Raw genomic sequence first — 22,672 nt, forward strand, 5'->3', positions numbered from 1 at the left:
GAGATATAACTGAAAAGAGTTATGAAAGTTTTAAAATTCAGCTAGGACTTAAATGTTTTAGTTGTATGGACTAGAAACCACTGCTTAGTATGAAGTATTGTTCCTATACACATCAAGATATCTTCATGTCATTCAACTCTTACAATACCATGGAAAAATACCCAAAAACCCCGTTATTAAAACAAAATCTCAGCTTCGTCCTCTGTAGGGTTACCTTTCAAGTAGTGCAAACATGCTATATACAGGAAAACTGGGATATGAATCAATTTCCCGTGTAGAGTTTCCCAAGGAAAGAAAGGAAAAGCAACTTTTCAGAACCAAAAGCAGTGTTACCTCTTGTCATGGTTTTAAAGCAGTAACTAAATAATTACTAGAAAATTTACTTATTTTTTTGCTGTGAGATATGAACTAGAACAAGAGCAAAACAGGCTTAAAACTTAAAAAGAACAAAGGAAGTTTATTAACAAAAACTACTGTAAGAAACCAGAATAAAACTTCCAGAAACTCTTTTTCTCCCCAACTAACCAATCATTTCCTTGTTCACATGACCATATAGAGACAAAAATACTTTGGTGGTTAAAACAGTCTCAATTTTTGAAATAGTCTTTTCATCAGTCTTTGTAGAGAAAAATAAGTCTTCTTCTGCTAATTTATGGAGTTTTTCACAAGAAAACCATTTTCTTCATGGCTTTATAGTTCTCTGATGCCAGCTGCCCGGAAATCCTGCCATCAGTTCTCTCCTCCCATTTCACATCACTCTGAGGTGTGCTATGGGTCAATGAGTTTAGGGATGTCATTTTAAGGATGAGTTATTCAAAGGCAAAAGTTCTCTTTATCTGTTTTTGTGAGCCCTCCTGGAAACAGAAGTTTTCTCTTTGCCTCTTAAAGGCCACAAATCTTCAACTATTACTTCTCTTTTTCTGTTCCAGCATCTCATAGGATCGATCACAACTACTTCACTATTTGCTTAAAATTCACAGTTTGAAATACTCTATTCCCACCCAAATACTGTCATGAATTAAAGGAGTTTTTTCAGAACACTACTGTCCATCTCCACGGCTTTAACAAAAAAATACTTCAACTTATTAAAGCATGTCCTGACCTCTCTCCCCTGTCTCAAGCTTAATTCCTTTCTCCACTGTCTTTGGTATCTTACATGTTGATCTTACATATCTTTGATGTCTTACATGTTGATCACTCCCTCTCTCTCTTCCCCTCTCTCTCTGGGAAAAAAAAGGAGTAATCTTTAAGTCTCACCCAGGTAGTAAAAGAGTTAAAGTCTTGGAAAAGCTGCAGATGTTCATGGTGTCAGGTTTCAGTTCAGCAGCAGAAACTGCAACCAGAGCCAGGATCCGGCCGGCTCCGTTTCTCCCCCCCCCTTCCCCTTTTGGGCTTTTTTCGGGCTTGGAGTTGGGGGGGAGGCCGAGACAGAGCCTTGTTACCTCTTCAGAAGCCAGAAACCAAAAAGAACAAGAAATTTCTGGGCTTACATCTTCAGGTAATGTTTACAGGTTGGTCTCACTTTTCAATGGTCAAAACCACTGTCAATTCTCAGAAATGACCAATAATTGGCCAGGAGAATAAACTCCCATCAGCCTTCAGCAGTTTCAACTTCCCTAGCTCCCAAAGCTAATATTAAATGTGCAGAACTTAATATATAACATAAACAAGGCGATTTGGGATACCAATATCATAAAGCCACCCCAGGACACCTCTATAAAAATAACAGCAGGATATTAACTAAATCCTAACTGATGGAGTGGCGTGTCAGGGGAAGGTATGGCATAGTACTGACTTGGTGGAGTTCTGTTCAAAACTAAAGAAAGCATTTTTGATTCTGCTACATGGTTTAAGGAACCTAGCTAAAATTTGGCAGGAGAGCTTAGGCTTTTCTATATCTGCAGCCTAAATTAAAAGCCTTTTAAATTGTGTTTAGAATGTCTTTTACACATCACAGCAAAATACTACTCTGAGATGCAAAGTTAGCAAGCACTACTTTATGCTAGAATTTATCTAGCATTCTACTATCCTAGAATCAAATTCATTAACAGTAAATTAAAATTTAATCTGTATTTAATCTGTGATCTTCTACCATGATTTTGCTTCTTATCACTCTAAATAACACTACTCAGAGTATAGAAGGTTGTTTTAATATTTTCTACGTTATTTGAAGATAATGTATTACGCACTAACTAAAGGTGTCCCATCACAAAAAAGTCTTTAGGAAGCATCACAGTATGTGAAGTCAGGCAATTTCTTATTAAAAAAGCAACCTGTCAGGATTCTTGGCACCTGGTTCTAGACAGTAAGGTCACTGTTTAGAAAAACTAATATTTGAAGTGTTCTAATCCATACTGAGGAAAGCAGAATGGGCCACAAACATTTCTGCATTCCTACTTGCCACTTTCAGATATGTATCTTTTTCTAGGCTGCCTTGTACATCTTAAAATGTTTTTCTTAGTAAATAGTTATTGCAATAGCTTTCTTAAGGTATACATTTGGGATGTTAAAAAAAGGACAAGGAATAAAAGCCTCACTAGAACAGAAAGTACAGAACATAGCACTTCGACTAAAGAAATACATGAAATTCCTGCATTTAATTGTGTTAAGAGGACACACAGAGCTCATAAAATAAAAAGAAATCTGCTATAACTGCTCTGTGGCCTGGAGCAGAGACCTCCTCTAAGCCATTCAGCCTCACTAAAAGCACTTTGCAAGGCTATATACTAGTCTTGAGCAGTAGATCTGATATATTAAAGTGTTTGAAAATAATTTTGCAAACTACACTTTAAGGAGAAGGCTCATGATAAAAATGAAGCCTCAACAAACTTCCACCAAAAACAGTCTCCACTTGACACAGACTGGTATTTCATTCTGGAGCCACACAAAGACAATACAAACAACTGGCAAGTCCTTCAACATCAAGGCAAACAGTTGAGTTTTATTACTCTTCCAAAAACCATTAAGATACAGTTTGCAAGGCCAAAATCCCTTCTTTTCAGAGTTATCCTAAGAAATGTATAAAGAAAAAAATCTATGCACAACATGTTTTCATATTGTCTTATTCTCAAGTAGTCAAGCTGTTTTGGCTGTCCAGTACATATCAGAAAGACTCTAAAACTGAGCTTTAGCATGCACCAAGGTTTGGGATTTGGAGGGGTCTTGTCCAACTTCTGTCAAGTTATTGCCTTATTTTTGCAACAATCTCTTTGCAGCCTACAATCTTCCACATGAAATAAGTCAATCGCTAAAACAGCTTTCTATTTTCTCTCTTTTCAGAAGAGAGCACACACCTATTTGTTTTTGGGGTTTTTTTGCTAAAAAAAAATGTTCTGTCACAGAAATTAATAGCACAAAAATCTTGTTATGGAGAAGCCTTACAATATCTACTGTGTTTCATTCCAGGTCTACCCAAAGAGTAACTAGTTAATTTCTGTGCACTGTCACACCATCATTGCTAGTAAGGGAAGGCATTCTAAGTGAAATTATTTTGATGACTTCTTGACCCACATCAACTGGCTTGGAGTGAAATTTGTACCCTATTCCTTTAATATCTTAATCATGGGACACTTTAAGATTCAGAAGCTATGAAAACCTCCACGAAGTTTTGATCCTACATGCTGATTTGGGGTCAATTTACACTTAAAGCAAATCAGTATTTTTTAGTATCTTATAGTAAGTACATAATATTGGTTCGAGTGTAAGCTTCTATTTTATTAATAAATATGATGGTTTTTGGAGAAAGATGGGTGAACTGATAGCATCCAAGTCCCAGTATTTCAACATAAGAATATATAAATGCTTTAAGTTAAGCTGTTTCATTCTGGTCCTAGCATGACCTAAGTCCTCCAAGTATTTCTACTTACAATTTCTGTCTAAAGCAAATAAATCAGGCTATAATATTTTTTACAAATAGCCTGAAAATCTAGCAGTAAACTCCACATCACAGGTTTTAGTCACATATGGAAAAGACAAATGGCAGTATTTCCTCTACCCTACATTCTCCTCAAGCTTGAAGAAGGGCTACATTCTCCCATCCCCTAATGACATTAAAGTTAGTTCTACCCCTGCCCCACTGAATCTTTTACACCTGATTCAACTGTACACTTCATGCATTTTCAAAAGGTGAAGGTTTTCTAATATGGCATGTATGTCTGTAAACACAGTAGGAATCAGATACAATCAGGTGTTGGTAGTGCTAGAAAGAAAGGTACTATTCTGACCATAACTATTATCAAAAAGAAGAAATACAATGCAGGGGAAGATCCCGAAGAACAAGTTGCAAAAATGTTATGTGTAATTCTGAACTGCCCTCAAAGTTTGTTTTTTATAAATGCCTGAGCATTTGATATAGAACTAGCCAAGGCAAAGACTGGCACTCAAAGTCTGCAGCTACCTACAAATGTTAGCTGGAATTCAAGCTTTTTCCTCAACTCTGTTTGCTGAACAGAGAAGAAAGCTTCCACTTGAATTTCCCTATCAATCTGTCAAACTGAAAACCTTCCTGTTATTTGGATTTCCAAAACCTTGGGGATGGGAGGAACATCTCTGTGCAGGAGGGAAAAAAAAAATAAAAAATTTGTACACAAAACTTGTGGTTGCATATAAGAAACATGTAACACAGCAAAGACAGAAAACAATATCTAAAACCCGTGCAAAAGGCTGCTTTTCTTCGAATATTTATTAGTTATCCACTGTTTTGTTATATCATCTTTCCTTATGCTATCTTTCTTCTTCTTAGAGACATTTCCAAGGTCACCTTCAGAGTGTAGTTTACTTGTGATCTTACAAAACCTACGATCTACACATTGCTTTGTAAACTAGAATATGCCATCTACTGGCAATTTAGTAAATTGGAAGTCCATCCATCACTAAACATTCTAAAAATTTAACCTATGTTCAATTTAATTGCAAAACTAAAGAAACAAACTCCAGCTAAATCCTTCAGATTTCATTCCAGCACCTAGTATATAGATATTATCAGTAAGTTACAAGATACTTAACAACAAATCAGAAAGCTAGTGCTATAGTGTCGGTCTGCTCAGCACAACTTTCTGAACCTTAATCAAACTGTTTTCTTTTTTCCTCTGCTGCCGTTTTCTTATTTTATGAGAGGGAATAAAACATCCCATGCCCTAGTCTGAGGTTTCTAGAACAATGAATAGTTATAGTTATCTGACTGAACTTAAAGAAAGGATTGTTTTAAAGTTGTTTTTTTTTTATAGTGGGTGAGTTGAAACATTTAACTCAGGTATTTTAAGAGTATAAGATCCATGCTTCAGCAGCTCCATTATAACTGATTTGCTTTAATATATGCATGTTTCTTAACACTGCAGAGTTACAGCGCAGTAACACAGCCCAACTTGAGCATAAATGTACTTTCCAAAGTATATTTCCAAAACTGTTTTTAGGGTCTGGCTACTTTAATGACAGTTTCCACTTTTACAGTTTATTAAGGCAGACTGTTGAGGAAGTCCTTCGACACGGAGAACTGGTGCTTTACACACCCGAACCTGCAGCACACGGCAAGTGGCGGAGTGCGCAAATGGAGCACCTTTAACCCTGGCAAGAGAGCAAAGCCTCAGCAGGCGGAGCTGCCAGCCCAGCCCCGGGCCCGGGAGGGCAGCGAGCCGTGGGAGCGCTTCCCCGCACCGCCGCCAGCCTCTCCATTACCTGGAGCCGCATAAACTCCTGCTGACCTTTCAGGCTGTCGCTCATGGCCTTGGAGAGGACGAACCCCATCGCGCCCTGCAGGGCAGGAGACACAAGACGGGGACGCCGGCGAGCCGGGAGAACCGGGTGAAGCGGTGAGGAGAGCCGCCCCCGGGAGGAGCATCTCCTGCGTCCCGCCCCCTCTTCCCACTTCCCCTTCGGCCGTACAAACTGTCCCAAGAAATCTGAAGAATCCCGTACGAATAGACACACGGGCCCTGGTAGGCTCACCACTCGGGTGTGATGTATCTAGGCAGTACATGTAAATCAACAAGGAAAAGAATTAAAAATGCCTTTGTCGCTTAATGCTTTTAGTCTTGCTCGGCCTGTCATCATGCGTCAGAATGTTTTCATGGCATCATCATCCATAATTACAGGCTGGCTTTGAAATCCAAAGAAGCTAAATTTTCATACTTAAAAATATTGAATCAGAAATTATGCTCTGTCAGTTGGCCTTTAAGAGTGATACCAAAAAAAAAAAAAAAAGAAAAAAAAAGTGCTAGAATTACAGAATCACAGAATTTTCTGAGTGTCCATATGGGGATCAAATCTACAGCCCTGGTTATATTAGCACCACGCTCTAATATCCAGAATTCTTTTAGCACTAAAGAGTATCTCAATCAGTTTTCCAGGTTTTTTTTGGGTTTTTTTTTGGTTTTGAGTCTATGAGGATACACAGCACTTCAAACACCACCTCATAACTGCAAATACAATTTGACATCTTGTCTTACCACAAGAATTCATGTTTTTTTCAGAAACAGTCTGCTCATTCAATCTGCTGACACTTTGACCTGAAAATGTTGTTTTTGCCAAAACTTATTTTTTAATTCAGAATTTTTTCAAATAGCTTTGTTTAAAAAAATACTGAGAAGACAGCTGTCCTCCCATTTTTCCTCCCTCCTTTTTTTTTTTTTTTTTTATTATTGGTAGAGCAAAAATGAGAGAAAAGTAAGAAAAAAAATACTTAATTTTCTGTTGTGGAAACTCGTTTAGCATTTTAACTTGAAGTAAATAACTTCCAAGAATTTGAGCTATTTTAGTGATAATTTGAAAATATCTGTGACTTTTTCAAGTATTTAACAAGTATTTAATTTCTCGCCTGGATCTCTGATGCAGTAGAGATCCAGGAGAGAAATTTCTTGGTATACTCCAGCTGCACGCAAGATGGCACTACTGCACTTGCAGCCACTGACAGGTATTTAACTAGACTTCATCAGAGAGAATTGTGATTGATGGGTGTCCCACTGATAAATTTGTGAGAATATAATATTCTTTCAAAGCAGGTTACCAAAGATACATCCATCTTTAGCCACTGAGCCCCTTGCAACCAAGCAAACCATTTTGGTCTGTCCAAATCTTTTCTTGAGGAGACAGGTGTTTCAGAGTGCGCTAGATCTCTTGCAGGTACTGCAGCTCTGGCAGACCTCTGTGCAAAGACCTGCTTTCTATGGAGGGCTTACCACGATGGGGAAGCAGATTTCAATAATACAGGAATAGATAAGGGAGAGGTGGAGGGGAAGAACTGTGATTTATTGCTAGGGAAACAACACTGGTTTCTGAAGTAAGGATCTAGGATTTAAGACGTAGCATAGAGAATGAAGGCCAGATTCCATAGGGCAGAAGAAGCTACTGTGATTCACACCTGTGGAAGGGAGGCTGGATAGAGCTACATCAGAGTGAAAACACAGACAGGAGCCCAACCTGCAGCAGGGGCTGCAGCTCTTGCCTCTCTTTGTTGGTACCACTTGCAGCTCCAGGAATGTGCTGAATTATGTGATTTCATTGATATTGTCAATATTCATGGCACCACACTGGGGGACATAGCCTCTCCTGTTCCAATTCCCATGTCAGGTCATGGTATGGAGACCACAGAAAAAAAATCAGACAGCATCATATATTGCATGGTGCTGTTAGATTGTCAGCATTTTTGAAGGCAGGCAGTGTTTCCCTACTCCAGTAAGCTACAGATATTGCTGCTATTACAAAAGACCAATTCAGTCATAAAGATGTTTCATAGTAACACAAATCTGGCAGTCATTAGACAGGCAGTCATGTCTCCTTTGTAATTGTCATATTTTTTAAGCTAATTAAACTATAAGCTGTATTTTCTCCACAAACAGCTGGTCTAAAAATAATTGAACCTTGGAAATGTTGGAATTGTGATACCTAACAAAAAAACCCCTGAGTTAACTGAAAATGGAAATAGTTACAATTTATGCCAATGCAGATATGTATTGGGTAATTATTTGTGGTTTTTTACATGATGAGGAAGAAAGAGAAACATAGAACTAGAACCAGAAGAAATATTTGAAAGAAAGCAAGCATTTTCCTCTTATCTTTATATATAGTGCACTTGAATACATCAGTTTGAATTTTACCAAAATTATTTGGATGTTAAACAATTTATTATACTCTTCAATTATATAATCCAGATTGAGAAGGAAACATATGCTAGAGATAGCCTGTAGAACTAATATCTGGAAAGTAGATTATATCTGTATCAGTCTGCCCGATTGATTTCATTGAACTCGAAAGATTATCTACAAAATTAAATTCCAAAATCTATCAATCAAAATAGTTTGAAAGAAAGACAGATCAATGTCCTGAATTTGTAGTATTTAGTAAGCCAATTTCCTTGTTTTACCATAGTATATTTACTTAAGTATGTTATAAGTGTACTGACTGTAAACACAGATGATTATAAGATATTTTAACCCCATAATAACTGATTATTTCACTTGTGACAATAACCTTTTTTGTTTGCTTGTTTTTTTAGGTTTTAGGAATGAATGTTCAGCAAAACAATCCAGATTTCTAATACTTTACATTAATGAAGAAAGATGATTTCAACCTTGGAGATTTTTACCTACGTTTTTTCTTTTATTATTTGACTTCTGAAAATAGGAATTGTGTGAAGAAAAATCTTAGCAACTACAGAGAGCTAAGATAAACCCGTAGCTTTCACAGAGCATTTTTTGTTTGCTGTAGGGGAAGTCCCTATGTTACGTGGTCTTCTTAGTTAACTTAAATCATTTATCATAAACTAGAAGCTTCCACTTCATTCTGGGAATGTTTTTGTAGTCATTTTTTGTTCTTACTGGAAAGAAACTTCACCGCTTGGTTTATGACTATTTTGTCTGGTTTTGTGACTGTTTTGTAACTTACGTACACCACACAGCTGCGTAAGTAAATTTGCCATTTACAAATGTCATGTTTATTGCTAAACTATTTGAAGCTTATTAAAATATGAGCTTCCTCTGTTACTCCTCTGTGCTTGTGGAGATGGGTCTCTGTTGGGCTGATATCCCCTGGAAAGGGCCTGGAAGCTGCAGGGATAGCAGTCATTGTCTCTCTGGAGGCGTGTGTGAGGGGTGTGCAGAGGAGTTTTTAATTGCATAACCTAATATCTATAGCCTTCATTCAGAGGGACTCATGTTATATGGTTTTGGAAGATTTGAACATGATTAAACTGATTGTTGTTCAACATCTCCATATCAATGTGCTGTATCAACAGAAAACCCAATGGCTTCCAGGTAGCGATTTCTGTGGTTTCTCAGCCACCTGATGGCTTATGGCCCACAAAACCATTAACTACAAACTGCAGGTGGCAGTACCTGATACTTAGGGCATAGAGAGCATAGAGGTTTGGCTGTCCCTCCTCTCCTTCAATACACATCTCTGAGATGAGTATACTACCACACATCACAATTTTGTACATGATTTATATTTCACCCTGTAAATATACTCATTAGTAAACCATTCTCTCAATGGTTCCTTGGTTCTTTGGTAATATCCTGAGTAACATTCTTATTTCAGGGTTGCTTTTTTGCGGAAAAGTTGTGGCTGAGAGCTTGTTAGCCTTATGTTTCATAAGAAATATTATTGCAGCAAAGAAACTATACACAGCATTGTATTTCCAGATTGTATTACCATGTAATTAAATTGGAAGTTCGTCTCCTGGAAGGCTCCTTTAGTGGAAGAAAACAAAGCTATTTCAGTAAATTGCTTGTTTGTCTCTGGAGAAGCAGGACATAGCTCCTGGAACTCACGGATATCCCGGATACTGGATACACACAGTATCCAGAATACTGTGTCAATTTACTTTGACACCAGTCATCCTCCCCATGAGTACATATCAAACATGTAAACTACCCGTTTACCAAGTGAATAAAGCGATCTCACCATGTTAAAAACGAAAGGATAAGGAAAGGTAAGGGAAGCAGGATAGGGTAGGAGTGTTGGTACTGACGCCGCTTTTGGTTTTGTTTCCTACAGCTCTCGAATTTCAGAAACAGACAAGCTGCTTGGAGAGCTCCCTGCTCCGCCACGGCTGAAGCGTTGGGAAAAGTAAGGCTTAGGAGCACGGCGCTGGGGGTTTTTTGGACGGGTTTCCGCGAAGGGCTGCGGCCGGGAGCAGTTCCCGGCATTGCCACGGCCGGCACACCAGCAGCCGGGGGCCGGGGCCGGGGGGTAACACACCTGTCCGACTGAAGCCGGGCTGAGGTGGGGCGGGAGATGCTGCGCTCCCCGCAGCCTCGGCGGCCGCGGAGGGAGCCCCGGGTCGGGAGGAGCCGGACCGCGGGGCTGCCGGCAGCCGGAGCCCCTCCCGCTGCTGCACCGATCTCATCCCGCCCCCAGGCGACCACCCGAGCCTGCCCGGGTGCGCCCTCAGCAAAGGCATTTGCTGTCCTTGGGAATGCCCGGTGACAGGCAGGACTGAGATAGGTGTCTGGGAAGTTTGTTGCAAAACAGGTGGAAAAAACCCAAAACTCAAACCCCACCACCACAGTGTAGAATTCTGCAGTAAAATGTGTTTGTGTGCATGTAGATGTGTATTGTGTATATATATATATATATATATATATATATATATAGGAGTATGTGTGTATATACAACAAAATTAAGCAATAAGAACAAAAAGAGACTCAACAAAACGAACCCCATCTCTCCTGGTCTTTTATTTGCTGCTAAACGTTCAAATGGAAAATGCAGCCATGTGACCTCGAGGTAAGCAATGAAAAAGCGACAACTAATTTCCTGGCATTGAAAGGTCACTACACTAACAGCTTCTCTGATCTCCCATAAATGGGTTTCAGTTTCTTTCTCTTCCACTTTTTTTTTTTCTTTTTTTTTTTTCTTTTTTTTTCTTTTTTTTCCCTTTACTGAGACAATATAATTTAGCCTATTTGTAAGAGCAGGAAAAAAACCAGTGTGAATATCAACATTTATCTATCTCACCTGCTGTGGATAGCCACCCCCTCAATCTCCTAAGATAGTTTCAGGTTGTTACAACCCAAATGTTACATTCAGCTACTTTATATACCACTGTTTCCACATTCATCTCATGCATCAAGTAAAAACACTAACCTTAATCCGTTTTGTACATTACGTGGTTTTTCTTCCATGACAGATGCTGTGGGCAAGCTGTCAAGTGGAAAGAAGAAAACACTGAAAATTTTCACAGTGATCATTTCACAGTATTTTAACTCTTCTCATTATTTCAACCCTTTTCTGAGGTATGTGAAGACAACTTAAGAGAATGAATTTGCATTGAAATATATATTTACAGTTGTATTTTGCGCTGTTGACTTGGTTCTCCCTCTACAGTCTACAAGTTAATGTGAGTACATCCTTTTGCTTCTAACACCTGGGTGGGGGAGAGGTTCTGTATTCTTAAATGAATTCTAGAAACAAGAAAATTAAAAAGACAGTGCTCTCTATTTTTTGCCAATGTAGTCCATAGGATTAAGAATATTTCTTTCACTACACAGTGGCAAGGCAAGGGGCTTTCATTGCGTCCAGATCTTGGGAAGAGAGCGTCTTTACAACAGGAGGGTAGGAAATGCTTTTCCTATTATTCCTACATTATTCCTATTCCTATGACCTTTACAGAAATGAGAAAGTGTGTAGAAAGTTCTAGTTGTTAGCAGCTGTTTGGCACTTCTTGAGATTAATTACCTAGAGACCTCTGACTTTGTGGATAGTCACTTGGAATTGTTGTCCCAAGGACTGGTACTCAGACACAGCTTTGACTGGATTACATGCTTCTTAAAATGCCTATGTCAATTTATGTTCTAATTTTTTCAGCATTTATGTCTTTGGTTACAGTGAGCCACTGTTAGCAATACAGAATTTTCCCTGCTGGGGAACTTTCCAATAATGGGGAAGTTTCCTAAAGAAGTAGGTGTACTTACATCAACATTGAAGCTGTCACATGAAGTCTTTTGACAAATAGTTCTGGTTTTACTGTCTTTTTTATTTGATTGTGGCAGAAACATGCAGCAGCAGTACTGAGGAGCAACTTGCAGAGTGAATATATTTTGCTTTTAAAAAACTATTTGTCACAGATGTTGGAAGCTAGCAGGAGGACAAAACGGACACTGTAGTAGGTTCTATAAGAAAAACAGCAAGCAGATAACTTTCATAAAGGACTTTGACATCAAGGTCTCAAACTGATACAAAGGATCCTTCTGCTCAGGGTGAAACAGGAGAAGGTTCTATAATGGTTATTGCTGTGGTTTTCTTTTTGCATGCGCACCTGGATTTGACCTGGACCTACATTTTTTTCCCTCTGAAAGTGAAAAATTGAATACAGCAGCAAACTTTCTCAGTCTTGAAGAAATTGTAAGTAATAGTCATACTTCTTTTTGTACTTTAAAGCTTGTTTTCTTCTACAGTGGGAGAAAGCATGCTGACAAATCTCAACAATTGCAGGACATAAACATGGATCTTTGGACTATAAAAGCTAACTTGTCATCTGTCTTCCAGGAGTTCATCAGAATACCTCTCTTGGAGATCCTGCCAACATTCAGTTTTATTGTCAAAAAGTTAGATAGGGGTTGCAGGCAGGAGTGTGGGTATCTTTCAGTATCCTGACTGTAGTGCACATACTGTTTGTTACAGAAAAAAAAAAAGGTATTTTGAATCAGAGTATGCTTCAACTCTGGTCATTCTGACATGGGTAGTGCACAATAACCGATTATTTTATTATTTTTTTTTTGTTATTATGGCACATTTATGAGGTTGGTGTATCTCTATATTGTTTGAGAAGCTTTACTTTGGAGCTTAGTTGATGGTCTGGAGTGGTTGTTACTCAAGCAGAGGAATCATGATGGAGGCATCCCAATGCGTCTGTTTTCAGAAAAGCTCTTAGGGACCCATAGGATCGGGCTGCAATTTTCTAGTGCTTTCAAGCACATCACTTGTGGCTAAGGAATAAGTCTGGTACCTAACCACTTTATAAAGCCTATCATAAATTAAATGAAGATTTATCAATTAATCATTTCTTGCACCTTAAGAATCTTCTTTATATTTTTCCTGCAGTATTTTCAGACCATGCTTACATTGTCAGTGATGTATTAGATTGCCTTCCTTTCTCAGCTCCATACACATTGCCTGCTGCAAATCAGCTATTGAGATCAGGCAGCTGCAATATGAGGAAAAGAAGTAGCTTGAATCAAACAGTTATAAGGAGTCCAGTTCCCTTAAGCCACAGCAAAGTAAAGGCACATGTGTCTTATGAATTCAGGACAATATTGTTTTCTCACTATCATCTTAAAATTGATGATCAGAGAAAGAAGGATGAAACATCTTATAAAAATGGTGAAGAATGACATTCAAGGTACAATTTCATCAGTTGGGAAGTGTCATGGGTATTACAGTTGTCTTATTTTTTATACAGCTTCTGAAACTACCACTAGGAAACAGCTAAAGGCAATCCTTCCTTATTTTTGTGGATGTTTGGGTATCCAAAATTAGGACTTTATTTAGGAAAAAAAAACCCTATCATTTTCTGTATTCATGAAAGTTATCCGTTATGGTGTTTGAATTTTTCTTAACAGTAATTTGAAAAAAGATGGCATAACTGGATATTACTATTGTTCTGACTTGAAACACAGATTTACCAAAAACAGTGGGTGTGTGAAGATTAAATGTATGAGTTGATATTAATAAGCACTTTAAAATGTTGTGTAGGACTAGAAAACCTATGTCAGTAAAGAGTGGAAAAGTTTCTGACAGAAAAGTGAAATGACTTGTGTATTCAGAGTTAAAGCAGCAGAAATTCAAGGCAATAGATTCTGCTTGTAGATTGACTGGCTTTGTCACTGTTTTACAAAGGCACTATTGTGTGAATAGTTAATAAATAGCTGTTATTGCATAAATACATGTTATGAAATGAACTACTGCATGAATTTTTTTTCACAATATATGTAACTTTGTGAGCCTTCTGATATGTACTGTGGGACCACAGTAAAAAAGCAGGGTGTGTTCACAGTATGTTAAAATAAAGCAAACAGGTGGGGAAGAACCAAGTTCTATTCCCTGCACTGAGTATAGAAAATTCTTCCATTCTCCCATTAGGAGCAACATTTCCCACTACAGTTAGCAGAGCAATCAGGTATTTGTGAGTACTTACTAATCAACATATGATCATAAAACATCTATTTAGCCATAGGCAAGAAGGAACATTTAAAGCAAATAAACATGGACCCACCCATGCAGGAAGAAAGGATGCCTGATTACCTACTGGGTGCAGTTTCATCCTGTTTTTAAATAGGATGGAATTGAGTGTCTTCTGTCCAGTTCTTTGTGTGGACTGACTATAAAATGTATTTGACAGTGCAAATCAGAAAATGAGTATGTATTTATACTTATCTATTATTTTATCATTTTAGGTTCAATCTACATCATGGAAAGGCCTTTGTTTTTGTATATATTTTTATTCTACTGGCATTTCCTAAATGGTAAGAAGTCAAGTTTTAAAAAGCAGTAGAATTGTTTTAGTATGTTTTCTTTCAATATATAAGCACAGAAATGTTAATTTCTCCAGTTTTCCTTCAGCTGCTGCCATTTGAGGTTTTTTCCTTTGTGTTTTAAGTAAGAAGGTCTAAGCATGGCTTTACATTAAGCTGGATGCATGTATTTTGATATGAGGCCAGGTTAAAATCCCTGTCAGTGTTCCAGCAGAGGCACCGTTTCCAACAAGGTACCATTGGCATTACAAAAAAGGTTTTCTAGGCTCTACCAAACCTAGGAATTGTATAATCTTTAATATTTTGAGTAAAAACAATTGGCATTTATAGAAACAGAACATTCCCATTGGAGGCACAAATGTGCGTTACCATGGCAGTGTTCTCAAACAGCTGAGAGGCTTTGCATATACAGTTTACTGGCTTTAGTGCAGCATCACACTGTGTGTGTGCACAAAGCAGGTGTCTGCAGGTATAAGTGCCCGTTGTGTGTGCATACAGCATAGGTCTTGTGTTTTGTCACACATACCAAAATGTTTAACCTTTCAGAACAGAGCAGATACTTTGGTCCTTAAAATTTCCTATGGATATGGTAAGACAGGATTTCAAAGATTTAGGCGTATTATTGTAAAACTGAGTTTTCTTCCAAATTTTGTTTTTCAGCTTTATTCACTGTTGAAGCTCCCCAGTCACTCTGCACTGTGGAACGTGGGAACAATGTGACCATGGAATGCACATTTCCAGTGAATGGAAAATTAGATTTTAGAAATTTAAGTGTCAGCTGGGAAAAGAAAGATGAGTTGAAGCAGGTTTATGTACTTCACAAAGGAGAGGAAGACTTCAAAAATCAGCACAGTGACTTTAAGGGAAGAATAAAATTGTTGAAAGAGAATCTGAACTTGGGACAGTCTCTCCTTCAGATCACGGATGTGAAGCTCAGAGATGCAGGCATTTACCGCTGTGTTATTGCCTATGGGGGAGCTGACTACAAGACAATCCATCTGAAAGTTGTGGGTGCGTGTGCTACTACCAGAGGTTCAATACTCTGATGTTCTTAAAAGATTTCAGAGGAGATCCTGAAGTAAGACAAACCTGGATTAGCAAGCAATTAAAGAAACCTCATCAGAGACAGGGGATGTCTGATGGTGCTTGTGCAGCTGTATAACTTGGCACTTCTGTCTGTGCACTGCACAGCTGAATCTGTGTTCTGTCCTTTAAGCCCCCAAAGACACGTAAGGAATGGGGCTGCGAAATCATGTAGACAGTGCAAAGAGCAGAAAACCTACTGAGCTTTCTAAACCACATCAAAGTTGTAATAAATCCTGTACCTTCAGTTACTGCCACAATAGTGTTACTTACTTTTCCTGTTAAAATCCAAGCTGAAACTTTACCCTGGGGGCTAGGAAAAAAGGTGTCTTGCCTTTTATACAGACTGTTGTTCTAGTTTCCTGTAGCTGATGATTTTTTTTTCCCCCAATTGTTTAGCTCCTTACAGAATTATACACCAAGGAGTGGTGAGCACAGGATACAATGAATGGAAGTTGACATGTCAGTCAGAGGGATACCCAGAAGCTGAAGTGATATGGCAAAACAGAAACTATGAGGATTTGACTGATAAGGCAAACACAAGATTTGAAACTGGAAACGACCAGTTGTACCGTGTGACAAGCACCCTTACAATCAAAAGTGGAATTGATGAGATTTTTTACTGCATATTCTGGAATAAAGAGCTGCAAGAAAATACATCTGCCATTTTACACATAGCAGGTAACACTTCTAAATTTCATTTATGGTAGTACACTTCAAGGTGCTAATGTAGTTTTGTCCCAGTTGAATCAGCCATGATTTGTTTCTCTTTCCTAATTTTGAAGAGGCTTTAAAGAAGTAACTGTGTCATTAAGTTTTGTTATTAATTTATACTTTCACCATACTAACATGTTCATCTTGCATGTGTGGTCAGAATTTAAAGACAGGAATTGTGTGCGACCTGCATGTATGTGGAAATAGAATCTAAATTTAAAAAAAGTTCCATTATTTGGAAGACCTGCAGCTCAGCACCTGGAAATTAAATCCTCAGATATAAATTAAACAGATCTTCCAGAATATTCTATTTTGTTGATGATTACTGTCACATAAAGTTGAACAATATGGTCTTTTCCTGCCACTACAGCCTTTGCTTTGAGCATATTTAAAATTAACTTATTGTACAACGAATTTTTTTTCCTCATAAAGTCTGAATTGAAGGAAAACTCATACATGGACAAGACCAATAAAATTCCTAATTAAACTTTGAACTGGGCAGCTCTTCTGCTGCTTTTGCTTTTGATTCTTCTTTTCTGCATTGTAGCCTGATATGTTTCCAACCACACTGGAGACCTGATCCAACTCAAAAATAGTATTTCTTTTTGTCAGACTGTTACTTAGGTAATTTCCCTGGTCCAGTTCACCACCTAGTTTTAAAAACACGTGTATAGGTACACTTTTTGGATCTGACAAGACTTTGAAACAGGCAGGTTGGAGTGAGAAAGCCAAGTCATTCTTTCAATGGGCAAGTTTGATTTTAACAAGAAAAATATCAGGGATTCAAGGAGACCATTTACCCATTGCATTGAGAGGTTTACCAGATGAAAGGAAGTCTCTGTCCTCTTTATCAATTAGCTCTTTCCTGTAATCCTGATGGGAAACTAAACCAGATGTAGCACTTTGACAAGCAGAATTCTGATGAGATCAAAGGCACTATCACATAGAATGCAAAGAACAAAGACATATGTAATGTTCTATCTCCCCCCTACCCTCTGCTTTATTTGAAAAAAGTGTTGAGTGCACCATTAGAACCTGACCTTAGACACAATCTAAAATGTTATCATGTCTTAACTGCTCATATCAAAAATTATACTGTGAAAATGAAAGGCAAAGGGAGGATCTAAGGCAATTATGTAATGTCCTATCCCCCACTCATTTTTCTTGAAGAATCAACTGATGGCATTCTCCAGACTGAGAGCAGACGCTTTGTTGGAGCAGCTCTCATTGCTACTGTTTTTGTTGGATCAGGACTTCTATTTCTGCTCTGCATAATAAAAGGTATGCAAATTATTTCTTTTAGAGTATCTCAGTTATTATCAATCTGCTCTGTTAATTCAACCTTGCTGAGTGGAATGAGACACCTTTTTACCACATTGTTTATTTCTCTTTTTTTGCTGGACCTAAGTAGATGCTAGCAAGTTGATAGAGTGAAACAGGTTATCAGCCCCTCACAAACCACTTCCCCATGCATGTCTGTTAATCTTTCTTATAGATAAGGATGTATAGCAATAAGATTAGTGTCTAACCTATTCCAACATCAAAGCATTTTTTTTTTACCTATTGGAAATTGAAGATTCCTCTTCTGTATCCTCCCTTTTGTCTGGAGACCAGAATGCTGGTAACAGACAGGATACTGGAGGTTTTTTAGTGGTTCTTTTTCTTCATTCTCTGAAAAATTTCACTGTAAGCACCTGCTTTTTTAAGAGAATATTCTCACTCAGTCTTCACACCATTACATTAATTTCCTTACTAAGTTTTGAGCTTCCTCAGTTCACTTCATGAATTAATATTGGACGTTTTCAGCATCCCAGTATGTTGAAAAGCTGAAGAATTGGCAATAATTTGTTTTCACTTGCTAGCTAACAAAACAAAAACTTGGAGAAATAATTTTTAGGTTATCTGAGTATGAAAAGAATATAGTTACCACCCAAAATAAAAAAGAAAAAAAAGGTTTAAACTTGTTACTTACACTGAAGGAAGTATTATTAATTTATTTTTCTTTCATAGGTTGGGTGTGGGAGGAGGGGTGTGGCTGCAGAAACGTCCTGAGAAGTATTCATAAGCTTAAGAGGCTTGAAGGTGATTCTAACAGGCTGCAGAAAGCCTGTAGATAACCCAGCAAGTATTAGAATATACTTGCCCTAAGAACACTATAGAAATAGGAGAAGAACTTGAAAGTGGAAGAAGGGACAGCAAAATCCTTGACTGCTCAAAAGAATCCCACTGGGGATTTCAGTGAAGGTCAGAAGTTTCTTAGGTTGCCTGACTAATATTTATTGTTTATGTGTGTATATGTGATAATGTATATCACATTAGGTTTCATATCAATCTATATAAACACACATACAGGTGTGTGTGTGTGGTAATCCGCAAGTTGATTCCAAAGCTAAACTACTGACAACAGGTTTTTGTCTTAAACCCTAAGATATCCTGGATTACCAGACAAGTGATTTTTTCAGAACAGAATCTTCTCAAAATGTGGGCATATTCCCCCTCATAAAGCACTGAGAATATGATCCTCTCTTTGTTCCCTGTTTTCTGATATCTTCAAATTCTGGATGAAAAGATGTAGTGGGAAACCATTTGAACAAATATTTTCCAGTGTTGTTAGTGTATAGTATCAATGGAGTTCCAGCTTAGAAACCAGAAAAGGAAAGGAAACCAACAGACTAGGTGCACTGAAGAATTTATTTTTAAGTTTTTGAAGAAATTTAGTGTTTTGAGAACAAATGATTACACTATGCTAAGTGTGCCCCTCCCACTAATATTTTAAGTTCCTCATTAGATCTAAAGCAAGTATTTTGAGTGTTTTTTTTAATTAAAATTTTTAAACTAGATTTTGTCTTTTTTCTTTCAGCTAGAGCAAATATAGGCAACAGAACACCTGTGGCGAGTTCATCAACAGTAGGTATGTGTACATGCAACATAAACCTAGCAGAGTGTGATTCTTGTGGAAATAATTGCTTGAGAATTAACCTATGTACTGGTGACAACCAAACGGAGATTTAAATTCAGTTTTGATTTTGCTTTCTACACTTCATTTACATAACACCTATAAATAAAATAGAAGAGTGGCTTTTAATGACTGTGTCATCCTTTTGAAAACAAAATATGAAAGAAAAGCATACTTGTTCCAGGAACTGATCCACTCCTGATATGCACAAGAAAAGGACAGATGTGTTTTGGAAAGTCTGCAATAGGATGGGACAGGCTCCTTGGAACATAATACCTCAGAATGGCATCACATCCTGATGTGCAGACTTTGTGCTGTAATTTGAACTTGGCACATTCCTCTGTTTTCTCCAGTATCATAGCATGCATTTGAGGGTCTCTGTCACAACATTCATGGCAGAGAGTTTGGCCCCATTGAGAGAAACACAGGGAAGCTTTAGTTTTTGAGTTGTGATATTGATGCTATTTATTATGAACAAAGCTCAGTGGAAGGCCAGTACCACCACGACAGGTGGTATTGACAGAAATGAAGTGAAGAGACATAATATTTACAGCAGGAGAGATTAAAATCCTTTTGCTGCCTCTAAGGATGGCTGCTGGTTGATTTATTTTTAATTTGATGCATGGTTTTTTGGAGACTACCAAAAATTAAATTGCCGTGTGAAAATTAGTTCATGATGGCCATTGGCATTTTTCCTATGAAAAACTCTCTTGAGAATACCTACCCAAACAGACATGGCATTTGGTGTTGATCTCGTCTCTTGCTCTGCATTTAAGTCACTCTAGATCCTGAGTAGCCTAAGGTGGCAGTTTTAATACAGATTAATAACTATAGGGAAAGTTAAAGCTATGCTCACTGCTGCATGTATGTATGTCCTTTACTTATAGAGCTGTCAAAAGATAAGGATACACATGGCTGCAGAGATGCTTCTTTTGAAGACAGCCAGCTGAAATGTAAGTATAAATGACAAAGGAAAAATTATTAGCATATCCCCAGTCGCTGGAGCTTTGATTCAAGGCTGGTTTATTTAGCCTCTCGTTTCAACAGACAGAGCCTTCAAGAGAAATACAGCCTCCCATTCTGTATCTTACAATTTCACCATCATAAATCATTGGATACTGTTTGTTACATCAAATAATGAATCTAGTTTTTTAAAATAGGAAGTAAAGATATACAAAGGAAAATGTGATGTGGAGATACATAACAACTCAAACCAGTCATTTTTTCCAGCTTGCACTTTTGCTGTAGAAAGAGTTGTTCATGCACATCTGTAAGGGTGGTAATGAGGAAGGAGAAAAGAACCCATCCTAGCCAATTGAGCAGGTCTCAAGCTGTGCAATTCTGTCTCAACAAAGCAAGAAAATATATGACCAATTATCTCAAATATATGAAGCATTCTGTGGTGTGGAAGAGGAGGGTGAAATTACTGAGGTTTTTCCTCTCACTTTCTTGCTGGCTTCTAAATCACTTGCATTAATTGCATCCCAAATCCCTACCTGATACACTTTACTACAGTAAACTTACAGGTAAGCCTGCTGGTTCTGCAGGTATAGATCTCCAAGCCAAAGACTTAGGGCCTGGGGATATGCCACTGGGAATACTGACAAATGGAGCACTAAATGTATTTGAAAGAATTTTAAAGGGTTTTAAAAGAAAGGGAGAACTAAGGAACAGCAATCTCACTGTATTTGCTAAAGAGCACTTTCCACTAGTATATTTGAACTACCACTTTATTTCCTCCCATGATAATCTTCTTTTCCTGTTTGATCTTTTAATTAATTTCATTTTAGATCTTCTATTTTGACAATGAAGGAAACTTTTTGTTAGCTCCAAGCTCTAGGAAAAGGGTCCAAAGCTATGAAGTGTTCTGTGCCTTCATCATTTTGTAATTTGATAATTTTTTCATGTAATTCTTCCTGTTACAGATATGCAAATTGAGAAGACCTAGAGAGAGCAGGGGAAGATCCTCTGTTGTGAAGATTTGATAGGTCAAATGTTCTGTGTTTTATCTGTGAAAGGGGATATTATTTTTTTGTATTTATTGTGTGTTGGTAATCATCTATATTGTTGTAACACAGGAAAAAATGTAATAAAGTTAAAATAATTACTATAGCATAAAAAATATTAAATGCAGGCTTCCGTATATGTGACTAGATTTTGAGGTATTTATTTAAATATCAAAGTTTCTACCTTCTCAAGTTTAGGCAAATGTGTCTTTCAAACACATATTAATTAAAAACATCTTTCAGGTAAAGCACTTTACATCTATGACCATCATGAATTTCATAGCTAGTTCTTGATAGGCCATCTTCTGAACCCTTTTTTCTTCCTTCACCTGACCTCTCAATTTCCTATATAAAACTGTTTTCCATCTTCTGAAGAACCTTTTCAATACTTTGATCGTCAAAATAGATGATGGGGCAACAAGACAAGATGCCATACATACAGGGCATTTTCGGTCCTTAAAATACCAGATGCTTGCAGCTAAGCCTGAAAAAGATGATTTAAAACTCTTGGCAACTATGGTTTGGAAATTAAGTAATACTAAGCTTTTTGGTAAATTTTGAAAAGCATTTTGGGCATTTAATTTCCTCATGATATAGCTGGCACTACTGCTTATTGCTCTTCTGATTTACGATTTGGGGATAACACAATTCTTTGGACATTTAGGAGGAACAGCCTGTATTTTAGATGGCCATTTTGTTTTCTTGTAAATGGAAAAAGGAACATCTACCTACTTCTAGGACATGAAATACATGCACTTGTGATTACGTAGAAATGCTGAAGAAACCTGTTTCTGGATCCCATTTCACAAGTTATTGCTATATTACATTAGCTTTTTTTTTTTTTTTTTTTTTGCTAAGTGCATACCTTTTGGGGGGATATACACAGGTGAAAATAATTTATTACAGTAGTATTCACAATTGCATTATTTTTAATAAAATGTATTTTGTTTTTCTTGTGTTTTTTCCTGTTTTCCTTAACCCATCAGAAGTAGCGTAAGCTCTATTAGCATAGTTCTGAGAAAAAACAGTGTCAAAGATTTAGGTGTAGGAGAGAGTCTACCTCCATGACTTCCCTCTAATGGCTCCCACAAAGAGCAGATAGCAGAGAACTGAAATCTCATTGGACTCAGGTTTTATTTTCAGCCAAAAATAAATACTTTATTGTGTAGTCCCAAGAATGTGGACATAGTCCTCATTCATAAACGCCAGATTTTCACTGCTGCCAGTATTCAAGCTAGCTAATGTAAGGCTGTGTTTAATAATATCAGAAAGCTGTCCTGTGTAGTAGAATAGAGAAATGTGTCTCATAATCATAATGGGGTTGGTACTTAACCTCAGTTAAGTAAATATTTACTATAAAGTGATTTCATTAATTCATTGCAGACCCTGTGTATTCTGATACTAATTCTTCCCATTCAACTCTTCAAGGTTACTGTGTGAACTTGAGT

General features: G+C 37.5%; 2 protein-coding genes across 5 annotated transcripts in view; one reads left to right on the forward strand and one right to left on the reverse strand.

Annotated features, from left to right (window-relative positions):
* PLGRKT (plasminogen receptor with a C-terminal lysine) overlaps positions 1–5,840 on the reverse strand; it is a 28,578-nt gene extending 22,738 nt beyond the window's left edge. Inside the window, exon 1 of the mRNA XM_015615243.3 lies at positions 5,674–5,840. Within this exon, the coding sequence (XP_015470729.1) occupies positions 5,674–5,742 (69 nt within the window). The 5' untranslated portion in view covers positions 5,743–5,840. The remainder of the gene's footprint in view (positions 1–5,673) is intronic.
* A 2,665-nt stretch (positions 5,841–8,505) lies between these two features.
* On the forward strand, positions 8,506–22,176 carry LOC107198310 (programmed cell death 1 ligand 1). Of its 4 annotated transcripts, XM_033511329.1 has the most exons (12): positions 8,506–8,894; positions 9,988–10,059; positions 11,123–11,228; positions 11,484–11,547; positions 12,291–12,336; positions 14,388–14,456; positions 15,126–15,476; positions 15,948–16,229; positions 17,433–17,543; positions 19,123–19,173; positions 20,106–20,171; positions 21,144–22,176. In XM_033511329.1, the coding sequence occupies exons 6-12, from the start codon at positions 14,402–14,404 to the stop codon at positions 21,164–21,166; spliced, it is 939 nt and encodes a 312-aa protein (XP_033367220.1). In that variant the 5' UTR covers positions 8,506–8,894; positions 9,988–10,059; positions 11,123–11,228; positions 11,484–11,547; positions 12,291–12,336; positions 14,388–14,401; the 3' UTR covers positions 21,167–22,176. The 4 variants fall into 4 exon arrangements, with proteins under 4 accessions (XP_033367220.1, XP_033367223.1, XP_033367222.1 ...); XM_033511332.1 differs by lacking the exon at positions 8,506–8,894 and having other exon boundaries at positions 9,793–10,059; positions 11,123–11,332; XM_033511331.1 differs by lacking the exon at positions 8,506–8,894 and having other exon boundaries at positions 9,793–10,059; positions 11,123–11,332; positions 11,484–12,336.
* The last annotated feature ends 496 nt before the right edge of the window (positions 22,177–22,672 follow it).

This window comes from Parus major, chromosome Z (assembly GCF_001522545.3).
Source record: "Parus major isolate Abel chromosome Z, Parus_major1.1, whole genome shotgun sequence".
NCBI lineage: Eukaryota > Metazoa > Chordata > Aves > Passeriformes > Paridae > Parus > Parus major.